This window comes from Cydia fagiglandana, chromosome 7, assembly GCF_963556715.1.
Source record: "Cydia fagiglandana chromosome 7, ilCydFagi1.1, whole genome shotgun sequence".
NCBI classification, from domain to species: domain Eukaryota; kingdom Metazoa; phylum Arthropoda; class Insecta; order Lepidoptera; family Tortricidae; genus Cydia; species Cydia fagiglandana.
In genome coordinates, this window is record NC_085938.1 from 1,316,132 (window position 1) to 1,332,037 (window position 15,906).

A 15,906-nucleotide genomic window follows, 5' to 3' on the forward strand; every position below is an offset into this window, starting at 1 on the left:
TTTGTCATAGTGTATTTTGCCGTTGCCGTTTATGTTTGAAAAAACAGAGTGTAATTTCGTGTTTCTGAGTTAAAGTTGAACCATTTTTGTTCAAAATTTCTATGAAATTGCCTGTTGAGTCATAAAAGGTGACAATGGATTACTCAACCATCAGCAACAAAACAGGTTGCACAGAAATCGTAGACATAACTAATGGTGACCTGACCGAGAAATATTATTCTCTCAAAAAGCAGTTCGAAAACTTATCTAGCATTTACGATGCCACAAAACAGGAGCTACATGAAGCCACACGAAATCATAACACGGCATTAGACGTGCAGAGGTATTTAACGGCCGAACTAGAGTCCCATCAAGCAGAGGAGGCGCGGAGAAAGAATGAGCTGAATTCCAAAATATCTAAGCTTCAGGAGGACATCTCAGCGTTACGCGAGGAGCGTACGGAACTGATTGAGAGTCATGCTAAAGAGGTGAAGAGGTTTGAAGATGAAGTTCGTCGTTTGAAAGAGGAGAATGCGTTTAAAGAAGACAGGCAGTCGCCGGAGCGTGATACAGGGGAGTTGGATGAGGCACGGGCGGCTCTGTCGGCGGCCTTGCAAGAGGCCGCGGCAGCGAAGGCGGCGCTAGAAGAGACTAAGGCTGAGATAGCATCCTGGAGGATGAGGTGAGCTTTTCTTGCTTTTACATCTTTGAAAATTAAAAATAATGCCTCTGGAGGCTTTTGATGTTTGGCAATGAGACAAATATAGAATTCATTCTATGTGTCTAAGGATAATTTGGCCTTGAAAAAAAAAGAAACTGCATTTCCCAAATTATGAGGTGCAACCCATTGTTGTCGCAAGTGAATATTGAGTGGGCCCTGAAACTACTAGGGCACCTGAGCATTACCAATAATATTTTATGCCCCGTTTTAAGACGGCCAATAGGTGGGTCCCGAATTTAGCAATTTATGTTAGGTGGGTCGTAGCCCAATCAACTTTGGGAACCACTGCCATAGATTTCAGAGTTATGGCTACGGCTGTTACGGCTTAAGGAACTACCCATTTTTAAATTAATCTATCTATTAAGCCCTTATATTCTGAGTTAGATCATATCTGTAAGCTCAGTGTGCCGCTTGGCAAAGGCCTCCTCTAGCTCTTTCCATTGGGGTCTGTTGTGGGCCACTTTTCACCAGTTCGGTCCCACTGTGAGTTCATCCTCCCATCTTGTTCCAAATTAATCAGTTGATGAAAATTAGTTTTTTATTTTTATTTCTAGGTCGGAAGAGCTGGTTGAGGAGATGGGCCAAATGCGTGAAGCTGCGGAGCTCCGACGTGAGGAGTTGCGCGCGGCGGCCGAGCGTGAGGCAGCAGCACTAGCGGATCTCGCTGAGGCACGCGCTATGCTGCACCAGCCTGACGAGGGGCCTGAGCATGGTGAGGAGTGTGCATTTCTAGGTCAGAATAGCTGGTTGAGGAGATGGGCCAGATGCGTGAAGCTGCGGAGCTCCGACGTGAGGAGTTGCGCGCGGCGGCCGAGCGTGAGGCGGCAGCACTAGCGGATCTTGCTGAGGCACGCGCTATGCTGCACCAGCCTGACGAGGGGCCTGAGCATGGTGAGGAGATGTGCAGTTTCAATGTATTATGGTTATTAAAATAAGTTATTATAAATTACCGTCTAATCTGACAGTTAAAACTAAAATGGGCCAGCCAAAATGTATGTATCGGCCAAATTTTTTTTGTGATTTCGGGATTGGTCCCATAATAAAAGATGCTTAGTATAATCCCAAAACCTCCCTAACAACGGGAATGCAGTTTCTTTTTTAGCCACCCTGTATATGTATAAAATTTTAAAAAATACAATTGTTAATTGCAGCGGCCAAAGGGAACTCCATTTTTGCTGAAGTGGAAGACAAAAGACAAGAGATGGCCAAGAATCTTATACAGATGAAGCAGACTAATGCTAGAGTAAGTAAATTATGTACCATAATTATTTGCATTTTGGCATTAAAAATATAACTCTGGTAAAGAAAGCTCCGTCCACCAGCTTCACTAACAAAAGAATTGGGATCTTAAGTGGTGTCAAGTTTAGTCAATAGCGCCCTAATTTGCCCTAAGGCTCGAGGAGGCCCGGACCTAGGGCGGCTAGATATTAGGGGCGCTAGTCCATATATGTAGAAAGGTGCTGAGTGCCTAAGACTAAATAAGGGGCCTAGGGCGGCCATGGCTGCAAATCTGCCACTGAGTTTAGTATATAATCATATAATTTAAAAGACTTCGTAAATTTTTGCTTGCATATTTCTCTTGACCTTTTCTTGAAATTCTGCAGTGTTCCCTAGTTAGCATATGCTTTTAGTGTTAAAATTATATGTCACAGTAATATGATTGTTTTCAGCTAAGAAGAGACCTAGCCAATAAACAAGCAGAGGTAGAGGCGTTGCTACATGAGAAGCAGACTATCTGGGAGCAGCAGGCTGGGGACGCCGCTCACTACGACAGGGAACTTATTGGTATGTTTGTGTTTTGTATATTGTTTACAGCTAAGAGGGGATCTAGCCAATAAACAAGCAGAAGTAGAGGCGTTGCTACATGAGAAGCAGACTATCTGGGAGCAGCAGGCTGGGGACGCCGCTCACTACGACAGGGAACTTATTGGTATGTTTGTGTTTTGTATATTGTTTACAGCTAAGAGGGGATCTAGCCAATAAACAAGCAGAAGTAGAGGCGTTGCTACATGAGAAGCAGACTATCTGGGAGCAGCAGGCTGGGGACGCCGCTCACTACGACAGGGAACTTATTGGTATGTTTGTGTTTTGTATATTGTTTACAGCTAAGAGGGGATCTAGACAATAAACAAGCAGAGGTAGAGGCGTTGCTACATGAGAAGCAGACTATCTGGGAGCAGCAGGATGGGGACGCCGCTCACTACGACAGGGAACTTATTGGTATGTTTGTGTTTTGTATATTGTTTACAGCTAAGAGGGGATCTAGCCAATAAACAAGCAGAAGTAGAGGCGTTGCTACATGAGAAGCAGACTATCTGGGAGCAGCAGGCTGGGGACGCCGCTCACTACGACAGGGAACTTATTGGTATGTTTGTGTTTTGTATATTGTTTACAGCTAAGAGGGGATCTAGACAATAAACAAGCAGAGGTAGAGGCGTTGCTACATGAGAAGCAGACTATCTGGGAGCAGCAGGCTGGGGACGCCGCTCACTACGACAGGGAACTTATTGGTATGTTTGTGTTTTGTATATTGTTTACAGCTAAGAGGGGATCTAGACAATAAACAAGCAGAGGTAGAGGCGTTGCTACATGAGAAGCAGACTATCTGGGAGCAGCAGGCTGGGGACGCCGCTCACTACGACAGGGAACTTATTGGTATGTTTGTGTTTTGTATATTGTTTACAGCTAAGAGGGGATCTAGACAATAAACAAGCAGAGGTAGAGGCGTTGCTACATGAGAAGCAGACTATCTGGGAGCAGCAGGCTGGGGACGCCGCTCACTACGACAGGGAACTTATTGGTATATTTGTGTTTTGTATATTGTTTACAGCTAAGAGGGGATCTAGACAATAAACAAGCAGAGGTAGAGGCGTTGCTACATGAGAAGCAGACTATCTGGGAGCAGCAGGCTGGGGACGCCGCTCACTACGACAGGGAACTTATTGGTACCTAAGTTTTACCTAAGCTATTGCGAATCGTCATGTTATAAACATCATCTTAAGCTAATAATCGAGAGTAATTTATTGATTTGTCGTAAAAATACTTATGTTGGACTGTACATCTTAGGCAGTATCTCTTATAAAAACAGGACCCAATAATTCAACGGCCAATTATTTCGTAGTTGGTTTACGCTACCATACTTTACGAATGCAGCATAGACTATCATCATTAGCCTTATGATAGATGTATTTTATGTATTTATGTTTTATAAGGTATTTGGTGAATGTATTTAGCACCTATTTAAATCGATGTTTCTTTACAGAGAGCTACTCGGAGCGCATAACTCAGCTGGAGGAGTTGTGTGAGCGCCAACGGCGAGAATTATCGCGTTGGTTCAAATCGTTACGCGAGGCCTCGCCTCCTGCTCGCCCTGAGCCGGGCTGGTTGCCTGCCGTACTTGATCATCTCAAGTAAGACTGACTTTAGCTTATCAACAACCTATACAAAAGAAAGCTACTCGGAGCGCATAACTCAGCTAGAAGAGTTGTGTGAGCGCCAACGGCGAGATATTAGCGCGTTGGTTCAAATCATTACGCGAGGCCTCGCCTCCTGCTCGCCCTGAGCCGGGCTGGTTGCCCGCCGTGCTCGATCATCTCAAGTAAGACCTACTTTAGCTTATCAACAACCTATACAAAAGAAAGCTACTCGGAGCGCATAACTCAGCTAGAGAATATGTATATTTTCATATATTTCGGAGATCTCGGGAACGGCTCTAACGATTTCGATGACATTTGCTATCATCGCTATCGGGGGCGAAAAATTGATCTAGCTACTAGGTCTAATCTCTGGAAAACGCGCATTTTTGAGTTTTCCTATGTTTTTCCGAGCAAAGCTCATGCCTCCCAAATATTGTATCAATCAATCAATCAATCAAAATATACTTTATTCATGTAGGCCTAGCAACAAGCTCTTATGAATCGTAATTAATCTTAATCTAATTATCAGAGCAATTTATTGATGTTAATATTATTCCATAATAAAATTGGATTATTATACATGTCAAATTTAACACTAAGAATTTCACAAAAGGATCGTCAAACATTAAAAAAAAAAATGTATAAAAAAAATACTAGTCTAGAATTTCTAGAATAAAATCTAAATGTCAAAAAAAAGCATAAGTAACAAACAAGTAGATAGTATTACATCGGAATATCCATTTCCTCATCAATAATCAAATATACCTAATAAATAAATAATCATTTCGAATAACAATTAATCCCACGTTGTATTATCATTCATGTAGTCCTGTGTGGTATAATAAGCTTTGGAAATAAGTTTACGCTTTACATAATTCTTAAATTTATTAATAGATAATTCAGTAATATGGTTTGGAAGTTTATTATAAAATCTTACACAATTACCCATGAATGATTTTTTAATTTTATGGAGCCGAGTGAAGGGCACTGCGAACTTATGTTTATTTCTAGTATTAATATTATGGATTTCACAATTTTTCCTAAAATTTACAATATTTTTATGTACATACAGAATATTCTCATAAATGTATTGACAGTGCACTGTCATTATGTCAATTTCCTTAAATTTATCTCTAAGTGAGTCTCTATGGTTCATTTTGTATATTGCTCGAATAGCCCTCTTCTGCAGAACAAAAATGGTATTTATCTCTGAAGCACCGCCCCACAGTAAAATACCATATGCCATAATGCTATGGAAGTAACTAAAATATACTAATCGAGCCGTTTTCACATCAGTTAACTGACGGATTTTGCTCACTGCAAAAGCTGCAGAGCTCAGTCTATTCGAAAGAGTAGCAATATGGGGACCCCACTGGAGTTAAAGAATCTAAAGTTATACCAAGAAAAACTGTACTATCAACTAATTCCAATTCCTCATCCTTCACAATGACACTTGCTTGCACATGCCTTACGTTACTACTAGTGACAAACTTAATACATTTAGTTTTTTTCTCATTTAACATTAAATTATTAACATTGAACCAATTTACTACTTTTGAAATAGCATTGTTTACATCATTGTAAGCTTGTTGCTGTCGTTTGACTTTGAAAATAAGTGAGGTGTCGTCTGCAAACAATACTATATCATAGTGGGTCTTAACAAGGAATGGCAAGTCATTTATGTAGATAAGGAACAGGAAAGGCCCCAATATTGACCCCTGTGGTACACCCATAGAGACCAATGACCCAGGTGATCGCTGTCCATTCACATCGACCCTTTGTATTCTACCATTTAAGTAGGACTTAAGTAAATTCAGTGCCGATCCTCTAACGCCGTAATAATGAAGTTTCCTGATTAATGTTTCATGACAAACACAGTCGAAGGCCTTAGATAAATCACAGAAGACACCTAAAGCATCTCGTGACTCCTCCCAGACATCGAAAATATGCTTAATTAGCTCAACACCAGCATCGGTTGTTGAGCGACCCCGTGTAAAACCAAACTGCTTATTATGCATCAAATTATTAACGTTAAAATATCGTACTAATTGAGAAAGAACTAATTTTTCAAAAATCTTGCTAAATGTTGGTAGCACAGATATCGGTCTAAAGTTAGTGGGGTCAGAGCTGCTACCAGATTTAAATAAAGGAATTACTTTACTATGTTTCATTAGATCAGGAAACTCGCCGCAATCAACACTGTTGTTAAATATAACTACCAAGTCAGGCGCTACAATTTCTACTAAGGATTTGACAGCATGGACAGAGACTCCCAAGAGCTTTTTGACATTAATTGATTTAAACGCCTTTATTACATCTGAGGTACAAACATGTTCAAAATGAAGGTCTCCACAACACTCTGGAGCGTTATCTTTTAATAATGTAACAGCAGATGAGGGTGATGAATTTAAATCCTTAGTTGTAGATACTGGTACCTAGGTGAAAAATTTTTCAAATTCTGTAGCTTCTTCTAAATTAGAATCTATAATTTTGTTATCAATGTTTAGTTTTAGTTCTTTAATTGTGTGTTTCGAACGACCAGTCTCCACATTTATTACTTTCCAGGTTGCTTTAATAATGTCTGAACTACTTTTTATTTTCTGACTTAGATAATTTCGCTTAGCTATATGACAATCTACTTTAAACTTCTTCGAATACGCCTTCACATGTTCTTTAAATTCATCACTCTGATTAAACCGCCGTTCCTCATATAAGGCATACAGTTCACGTCTTCTTTGATGTAAGTCCGCAGTAGCCCACTCACTAAAAACTGATGCACCACTAACTACGACCGATTTTGACGTGAATATCGCATTATAATGATTCATAAAAGTGTGATCATATCTAATGAATGCAACTTATTATTTATTTATTTATCCCTCAGAACGGAGTGCGACCGCCTCCGGGCCGAAGTCCTATCCCTCGGCGCCGGACAACTAGCGAGCGCGGCGCAGGTGCGCGACCTGCGCAGGAAAATAGCCCTTCTGTCCGCCCAGGGCGCCACTCTCGGCAAGCCCTCGCCTGAACCGGCCGACGGGGGCGATAAGGGCGAAGTTCCCGTGTACAAGACGGTGCAAGTTAAGAGGATGACGCCGGATGATGTTAGGAAGAAAGTCTCCTTCAATTGAGGTCAGAGTTCAGAGATTTTAACTTTAAAAAAAAAAATTACTGTGATAAGTGTAGTGTAGACTTTTTTTACGGATCAAAATTAGGACTTGCAAATGTGGGCATCATCATTTGAAAAATCGATATGTCAGGAAAATAAAAACAAGCGAATCTTACTAAATATTTCAAGAAAAATAGTGTATATCTGACATTTTTGATTTGAAAAATACTCCTACACATTCAACATTTTAAAATTACGATAAAACAATACAAATAGGTTAGGTACATTAATGACGTCGTTGGACAATTAACACTACTTCACTGTATACATAAACATACATTATAACCTATAATATAATGTGTACTCTGGCACACCCACTTTGCCGGCAGAAAAAGGCGGCAAATTAAAAAAAATATTGGGTTGATCTGCCGTAGAAAATTATAATTCATATGCAATATTGAACAAGTCCATTAGTTTAAATTTCCATGTACTTACTCAAAAACACTTCAAAATTAACTATCACAATTATGTAAAAAAAAAATCTTAACTACAGTGTGGAAAGATAAGTCGGGCCCTGGAGGGAAACTACCTTAAATCCTTAAGCTGGCTCATTTTACTTAAAGGAGACATTCCATTATTTTTAAAAAGAAACAAAACTGCATTAAAAGATTTTTCTTTTTTTTTTCCTCAATTTGGCTTGTCTAAAAAAATCTTGAGTACTAAATATTAGATTTTATGGATATTTTATACGACAGACGAGTGTAAGACCTAATGTTTCTTGGAGAAATGTTATGTTATGATTAACATTAACTGTATCGACTAGTAGAATAAAATTGCGAGTGTTTATTTTTTGGATTTTTTAGTCGGTTTGAGTCCCGGGCGAGGCAAGCGAGTTTTAGAAAATCTTTGAATGCAGTTTTGTTTCGTTTTAAAAATAAAGGAATGTCTCCTTTAAGTAAAATGAGCCAGCTTAAGGATTCAAGGTAGTTTCCCTCCAGGGCCCCACTTATTTTTCCACACTGTATACTCATTTTGGCCATTGACATTTATTTTAGTGTATTCATAATAATAAGTGCCTTAGGTATTAAACGTATTAAGTTGGTATACAAATCCGTCTTTGATTTATCTCTTCTAAAATTCCATGGTCTATCATGGTCATTATTTTATGTCAATCCAGAACAAAGAGTGATTAAGTAGAGGTGTAAAGTCTTGTTCTTGCTTATTCGAGTGATAGAGAGGCAGATAATAGTACATTATTGTCGAGGCTCGGAAGTAGCTACTTGCAGGCTGAGGATTCGTTTTAAACGGACGACTTTGGGAGTCCGTTTAATTGAATCCGAAGCCAGCAAGTAGCCTTTCAGCCGAGTCATATATAGTGCTTTTCTCAAAAATGGTGCAAGAAATATAAATATCAAATATATATATCATATATACAAAAGCAACTTCCTTACGTATATATTTTCACAGAAAAAAGCCCTTGCCGCCTTTTTATTTTTTTAATTAAAAAATAGAAGTGTATTTTTCTGCCGAAAATACGCCAACCTATTTGAGACAGCTAAATAGTCGCGGTACTAATCACCTGTTTGGCTGTTTAATGGGCCTGTGCCTTCATTTCATATGGCCATTTCAACTTTTAAAAAGTTTGGAACTCGACAAATAATGGAATTTGTATGCAACATTGCAGTCCCAAAATCGAGACTGCAATGTTAATGTTTTTAACTTTTTAATTTTTGACTGACTATAAACTTCGCTTCGCGACCTATTTTTTAGACGGCAAAGTCGACTTTGCCGTCCATTTTTGAGAAAAGAAATTTCCTTTCGCGGTAGGGCCTCAGCTCAGACCACATAAAGCGCTATGGGCTTAGAGCATTTAGTAACTGGAGATGTCATGGCTGTCATTTTCTTTACGAAACAGTCTGCCGATTTTTGCGGGGAGGGGACGTCAAATGTATTGCTATTTCTACATGATTTTTACGTAACGTACAAATAGCCATGTCAGTCCATACAAAACTTTTGTGCAAGTTTTTCGGCAGAGGGGTATTGTGGGGAGACCCATAATGTAGACAACCTAAACTATCTCAACCCAAAGAATGCACAATGTATACAATGGTCACTAATGCATATGATTTTCACCCGGCGACGCTTGACGAACTGTCGCATTTTCTCCTCGTGTTGCGCAAGCGTTATTAAACTAACATAGTACGAGATCCGACTGAGATTGTTGTACGGTCATTAGATATTATATAGATTACTGCTTGCGTTTATGTCTGTATTTTTTTTTCATATTATGTAAAATATCAAAATGAATATTTGATATCCTGTCTACTCAGTGACAACCTGTCTCGCCTAGTGGGTAGCGTAGCAACCCTGCCTATGAAGCCGACGGTTTCAAATACCGGTAAGGCAATAATTTGTGGAATCTGCACGGACGCTACTGAGTTATAAGTGTTATTTGTGTATCGAAGTATGAAGTATTAGTAATTATTTATGTATTGTATACATCGTTGCTAAGTATCTACTTATAATCACAAAAAATGCGAGGAAAAAAAGGTCTACGCCTCGGCTAGTCTGTGGCCATGAGTAAGCCCATTCATAATAATAAAAAAAAGTCAAAACACCTAAAGCAATTAATGGACGCGCGGGAACCTGCCTCTGCGGGATGAAGTAATTACATTCTGTTTGAAACACTATTACTTATTCTGTGGTTATATGAAAATTGTGGTTGGAGCTCGGACTAAATCGTTTTTGTATAGGAAGAGAGCCGATACATCACCGTCAGCCGTCACACTCCGCCGGTGCCGATACTGATCGGAATATACGATTAGACATATTTATGATGATGATAGATTTATTTCGTAAAAGTCAACGCCTATGGTAATTACAAGCTAGTCAATAAAGTAGTCAATCAACTAAGGGCCAGTTGCACCAAACATAGTTAACAGATTGATCAACGTCACGCAACAGAGGTCTATGAACCTTCTCGTTCTTACATTAAAATTTAGCGAACGCTATACAAACGGTTTGGTGAAACCGACCCTTAAGACCAGTGGTGGGCAAAGTACGGCCCGCGGGCCATCTCCGGCTGCCAATGGATTTTATCCGGCCCGCCGCCGGTCATATAAAATATGTATTAGTATATGGCATTGGCCCACGATTATCACAAATCAAAATGAATTTTGGCTACAATTCTGGCCCTAGACTTAAATTTCCTAAACTTTCTGGCCCCCCATGAAGAAAGTTTGCCCACCACTGCTTAAGACTATTGTAGTTTGTACCATTCACTGACCCGGGGGTTAATCAGTTAGACCTGGAAGTTACCACATAATGGTTACCATTTGACACTGGGTTAACGGTTTAACCGCTTAACCCTTGGTTAGTAGGATGGTGCAAGTGGCTAGGGGCCTTCAATAGAGTCCGTCTAAGCTAATTTTGCACCGATTTAATTGGGGGAGGGGAGAGTCATTACATTATACTCGTAGTCGTCCTATTTTCATACAAAGACATAAATATTGATGTATCTAGAGTTCCAAGAGAGTTTTCTACCCCTAAGGGGCTATTCATAAACGTCATTTCAAATTGGAGGGGGGCGGAGGGGTCTGGACGTCGGATGATGGTAGCATGACGTGGAGGAAACGGGGTCATTCGAAGCATGATTTTTGGATGATTTTAGGGAGGGGGGAATCGTCAAAATTAGATGACGTAATTTATGACGAGCCCTTAAGTGCAATTTCACCGTTTATCTTAAAAAATCTTCCGCGTAATTTTTTTTTCGGGAAAATCTTGAGGTCGTGTTTATTTTGCTTACAATGCAAGCTATTTAATAAGCAAGCCTAATTATTGAGAAATCTAAAATAAAATGCGACACCAAAATAAAAATGGGCTCAAAAGATAAAGAAAAACACTTTCGTAATTGCATTTTTCCGCGTTCATATACATAACAGTAAAAAGTATGCGATATCTCCAGCCGAACATATCAATTATAGACTTAGTATTATGCTACTGTAGTGCGCTTGCCTGCATTAGAGAGACCAGAGGATAGGAATAAACAGTAGTTTCTTTTCATAGTAGGGTAAGGTATAGACAAGTGCAAAATATGGGTGAATACAATTTACTTTAAAAATATATCCCATAGTTCTTTATATGCTGACATAAGAGCTATGGGGCATATTTTTGGGTATGATGAGTGTACACTTGACTCTATTTATGTTACACCTCGCTTGGTTGACTTGGCGCAAGTAGAATTTAATTCGAGTTTTGAACTCCTATACAAATAAAAGTCCTAGACCTAAATAAATAATGATAAGGAGTACTAATTGTTACTTTTGTAACTGTCTTTGATTTTTTGGTATTTTGACTTACTTACGCAATTAATGTATACAGGGTGTAATCGTTAAGTGTAGCCAGACGATAATTCCGTAAATATAACACATATCAGAAAACTTCAAATTGATATCGAAAGTGCGTTACCCAATGAGTAAAATTACATTTAATAAAGGCAGAAATATCCCAAACATTAACTTCAAACCCCCATACATTTAGTACGACTACTCGCCCCTCAAAGAACGTCGGTGTCGTAAGAGATAAAACTGCTTGAGATTCATTATTTGCGATAGTAAACTGTAATAAAATACCGTTTATGAAATAATAAATCTAACAATTATTTTTTAAGGGAGTAATTTTTTTGTTTACATTAGATCCTCGAAGTGACGCCCATCTTGTGCGATACATTGACGGGCCCTCTTAAATGTTTCTAAATGAACTTTTCTTAAAATTTTCGGTGTAATTATAAATAAATGTTAGACTTATTATTTCATAAATTCATTCAAAATTATTATTTCATGTTATATTATATGTATAAGTCAGGAACTACAAGTTAAAAAAAAAACAACAAGCTGCCTCTCACACTTTCAAATCGGTGCAAAGAGTCAGCAGACGGACTACATAAATGAGATAAAATTACTTGTTATCCTCTCTACTATGCCAAGTCGGCATAACGAATTACATGCGATTACTCATCACTTTTGCGCCGTGTCGAATGTATGAATGTATATTAACGGCTAGAAATCGGCTTAAACTGTTGTTAAACAAAAGCTACCGTGTAATTATGTAAGTTAAATTAAATTAGAGCTGCAGCTACTTAAAGGCATAATCTTTTTTTGGCTGAAGTATAGGTAGGTAATTATCTAGACTAAACAGTGGCAGGGCCTAATATAGAACCATGGCCATCCCATCGCTATCCCGCGTGCCATACCCAGCAAACATTTTTGGTCAATATTCCGAAAAAGGCACCTATTTTAGGTCGCACAATTTAGGGGATCAAAATCAGGCACGTCGAATCGACGTCGTGGGCACGTCGAGTCGACATAAATGGGGAAAAAACGCACGTGCCGGCGACGTATTTATTGACGGTAAATTAGTGATTACAACCATTAGGTCAACACTAGGTCATGTTTCCGACGTGGATTCGACGTCGCCACGACGTGCTGCGTAGTAGAAAAGTACTAATTTGGTAATCTTTACCACCTTTAGACGTGATGGTGACATATTTTTATCCATATAATTACTATGCGAGACAATATTTAGATGAGACGCGATGAAGAGAAAAAGAGACACAAACATTACGCTTATATATTCTTTTCACTCAGAAACAAAATGTCTAACAAGAAAACAACTCAAAGTTGTGCAATGATAATGGCGGCCACTAAGTCATGTAAAATAATTTAGGCCGATTACGCAGATGAAGAACGGTGAAATCTAGTGCGCAGAAAATTTTTTCGTGCAGTATGTTAGGTTTACATACTAAACTATCGATGGGCTTTTGAAATATTAAAGTTTTCAACATTTTATAAAATCAAAATGCATATATTTGCTTGTAATTGAGTGTTGTAATTGAATATTTGTGTGTGTGAATGTATTGACTCGATCAAAAATTTTGTTTTATCTTGAATATTAGCACAATGAAGTACCGTGTGATGGCACCATTCAAGATATAAAGCAACTTAAATTATGCAATTTATATTTAGCATCTCGTTATAATGAAAGAAAATGGCGGCACAACCTTATGGTATCGATAGTACTTTACAAGTGTTTTTAACTATATGGTCGCAATTTGGTATCTATTTGGGTGTGCTAGGCCCAACTCTGTTTTTAACATATATCAACGACTTGTCGAATCTTGTCATTCACGGAGGAGAGATTTTCTCTTACGCAGATGACACGGTGGTTATTTTTGACGATAGTACCTGGGCTGGCGTTTTTGATAAAGCTGAGCAAGGTCTTCAACGTATATTTTCATGGTTAAATGCTAACCTTCTAACACTAAATATTACCAAAACAAATTACATATGCTTCACAAAGTATAAAAACACACAACCACCTGATACCCTTAAATTAAAAATACATACTTGTAACCCTCAGAACACTTTAGATTGTAATTGTAATGAAATAAAAAGAGTAAGCACCACTAAGTATCTTGGAATAATGCTAGATCAGAGGCTCTCATGGCATCCGCATATAGAGTTTATAGCTGGTCGGATTCGCAAGTTAATTTGGATATTTAAAATACTTAAGCATGTAGCGTCTAAAGCTTTACTTAAACAACTATATTTTACTTTAGCCCAGTCCGTTATGACTTATTGTATCCCAGTATGGGGCGGAACAAACAAGACCAAATTCATTGATGCTGAAAGGGGTCAAAGATGCCTTCTTAAAGTTATATACTCCAAACCTTATAGATACCCAACCACTGAACTGTACAAGGATTGTGATGTACTTAGTATGAGGAAACTTTATATTCTATTTTCACTACTAAAGCTACACAAATCTATAAAATTTAAACCACTCATAGTAACACGGAGGAGGAAAACAAATGTAATTCCTAAGCCACCTATTAAATCTGTTTATGCCAGAAGACAATTTACAAGCCAGTCTGTTCACCTATATAATCACATAAATAAAATTATTTCAATATACCCTTTGCAATTATACACTTGTAAGAAAGCTATAGTTGAATGGATTAGAAATTTAGACTACGAGGAAACAGAAGCACTTTTACAAAAACAATAGATACATATATATGTATATACATTTACCTATACCCCATTACACACACACACATACACACACACACACACACACACACATACACACACACACACACACACACACTCGCACACATATCTTAGCCTAAATTTAGTTTAGTTTAGTTTGTAAGATTTTCATTTAAGTATATTTGCGGTTACTTTGTATGTAACTTTGGTAGGAAGAGCGGGATCTCCTGCCACAAGTATAATTTTACTTACTTGGAGATTCCAACCATAATTTGTTGTACACAATATTGTAACCAATAAACGCTTTTTCATTTTTCATTTTCATTTTCATTTTCATTATTTTAAGTAACATTTACCTAAAATTAGTAGCTAAAACGACATAAAATCGACGACCTAAAGGTCTCCGTATAAGAAATAATTACGTTGCAAATACAACTAAAATGTCTTATTAGTACATTTGACCTAGTGGTCAAACTTTGAAGTTAATTTTACCTAATGTTTCGACTTATTTTCAACCATTAAGTCCCTGACTTCATGGTCCCCTTATAAGACATAATTACGTCGCATATACACCTAAAATGCTTTATTAGTACATTTGACCTATTGGTCAGGGTTCGAAGTTAATTATACCTAATATTTCGACCGATTTTCAACCAATAAGTCCCTGACTTCATGGTCTCCGTATAAGAAATAATTACGTCGCATATACACCTAAAATGCCTTATTAGTACATTTGACCTATTGGTCAGGGTTCGGAGTTAATTTTACCTAATAAATCGACCGATTTTCAACCAATAAGTCCCTGACTTCATGGTCTCCGTATAAGAAATAATTACGTCGCAAATACACCTAAAATGCCTTATTAGTACATTTGACCTATTGGTCAAGGTTCGAAGTTAATTTTACCTAATAATTCGACTTATTTTCAACCATTAAGTCCGTGACTTCATGGTGTATTTATGAAGTGAAATTTACGTTTTATTGTCACTATATTTTGACTTGAAAGTAAAAGTGTACAATACGTAACATTATTGGTGACTTAGGACGTAATTTTTACTTAAATTGGTAAAACCTTCTTCGAGCCTAGGAAAAAATACTTAAAATGTTTGCTGGGTAGGCCATCCGACACCAATGTTACGTCCACTAACCTCTCTACACGCTGGCCCATCTTACAAGGATGGGTACCTAACTGTCCGGCTCCGATTTGACATATTTTATGATGATGATGTTGCTTTCCTAACCGATTTCGGCCTAAGCGACTGTGTGCTCTGCTCTGGAGTAGGCAATTGGCTCCTCGTAGCTGTCTTATTTTTATATATGTTACAGAGTAGTCTAAAATAACAGACGCGTATAAGTGCAACTATGAGAAGTATGGAACTTTGAAATGTGTTTTTATTTATTGTTGTAAAATAAAAGTTAAGCCAAAATAACAAAACACGTGTCCATTATTTTTTCATGTTCTCCAACATATCTTCAAACCAGAAATTAACAGGTAGGTAGCAATGTGCTTGAACAAAACTCTTTACAGAAGTTTTCAGTAGGTAGTATATATGTGATGGCGAGTGTACCTTTGCTTAACCATCGCATATTATAAGGGGCCACTAAACTGAAAATCATAATTAGATTCCAAAAAAT

General features: G+C 38.1%; 1 protein-coding gene across 1 annotated transcript; it reads left to right on the forward strand.

The window, feature by feature from the left end:
* The first annotated feature begins 45 nt into the window (after positions 1 to 45).
* Positions 46 to 7,244, forward strand: LOC134665743 (protein Spindly). Its single transcript, XM_063522717.1, has 6 exons — positions 46 to 661; positions 1,255 to 1,412; positions 1,852 to 1,943; positions 2,371 to 2,485; positions 3,963 to 4,110; positions 7,001 to 7,244. The coding sequence occupies exons 1-6, from the start codon at positions 135 to 137 to the stop codon at positions 7,242 to 7,244; spliced, it is 1,284 nt and encodes a 427-aa protein (XP_063378787.1). The 5' UTR covers positions 46 to 134.
* Positions 7,245 to 15,906: the final 8,662 nt, after the last annotated feature.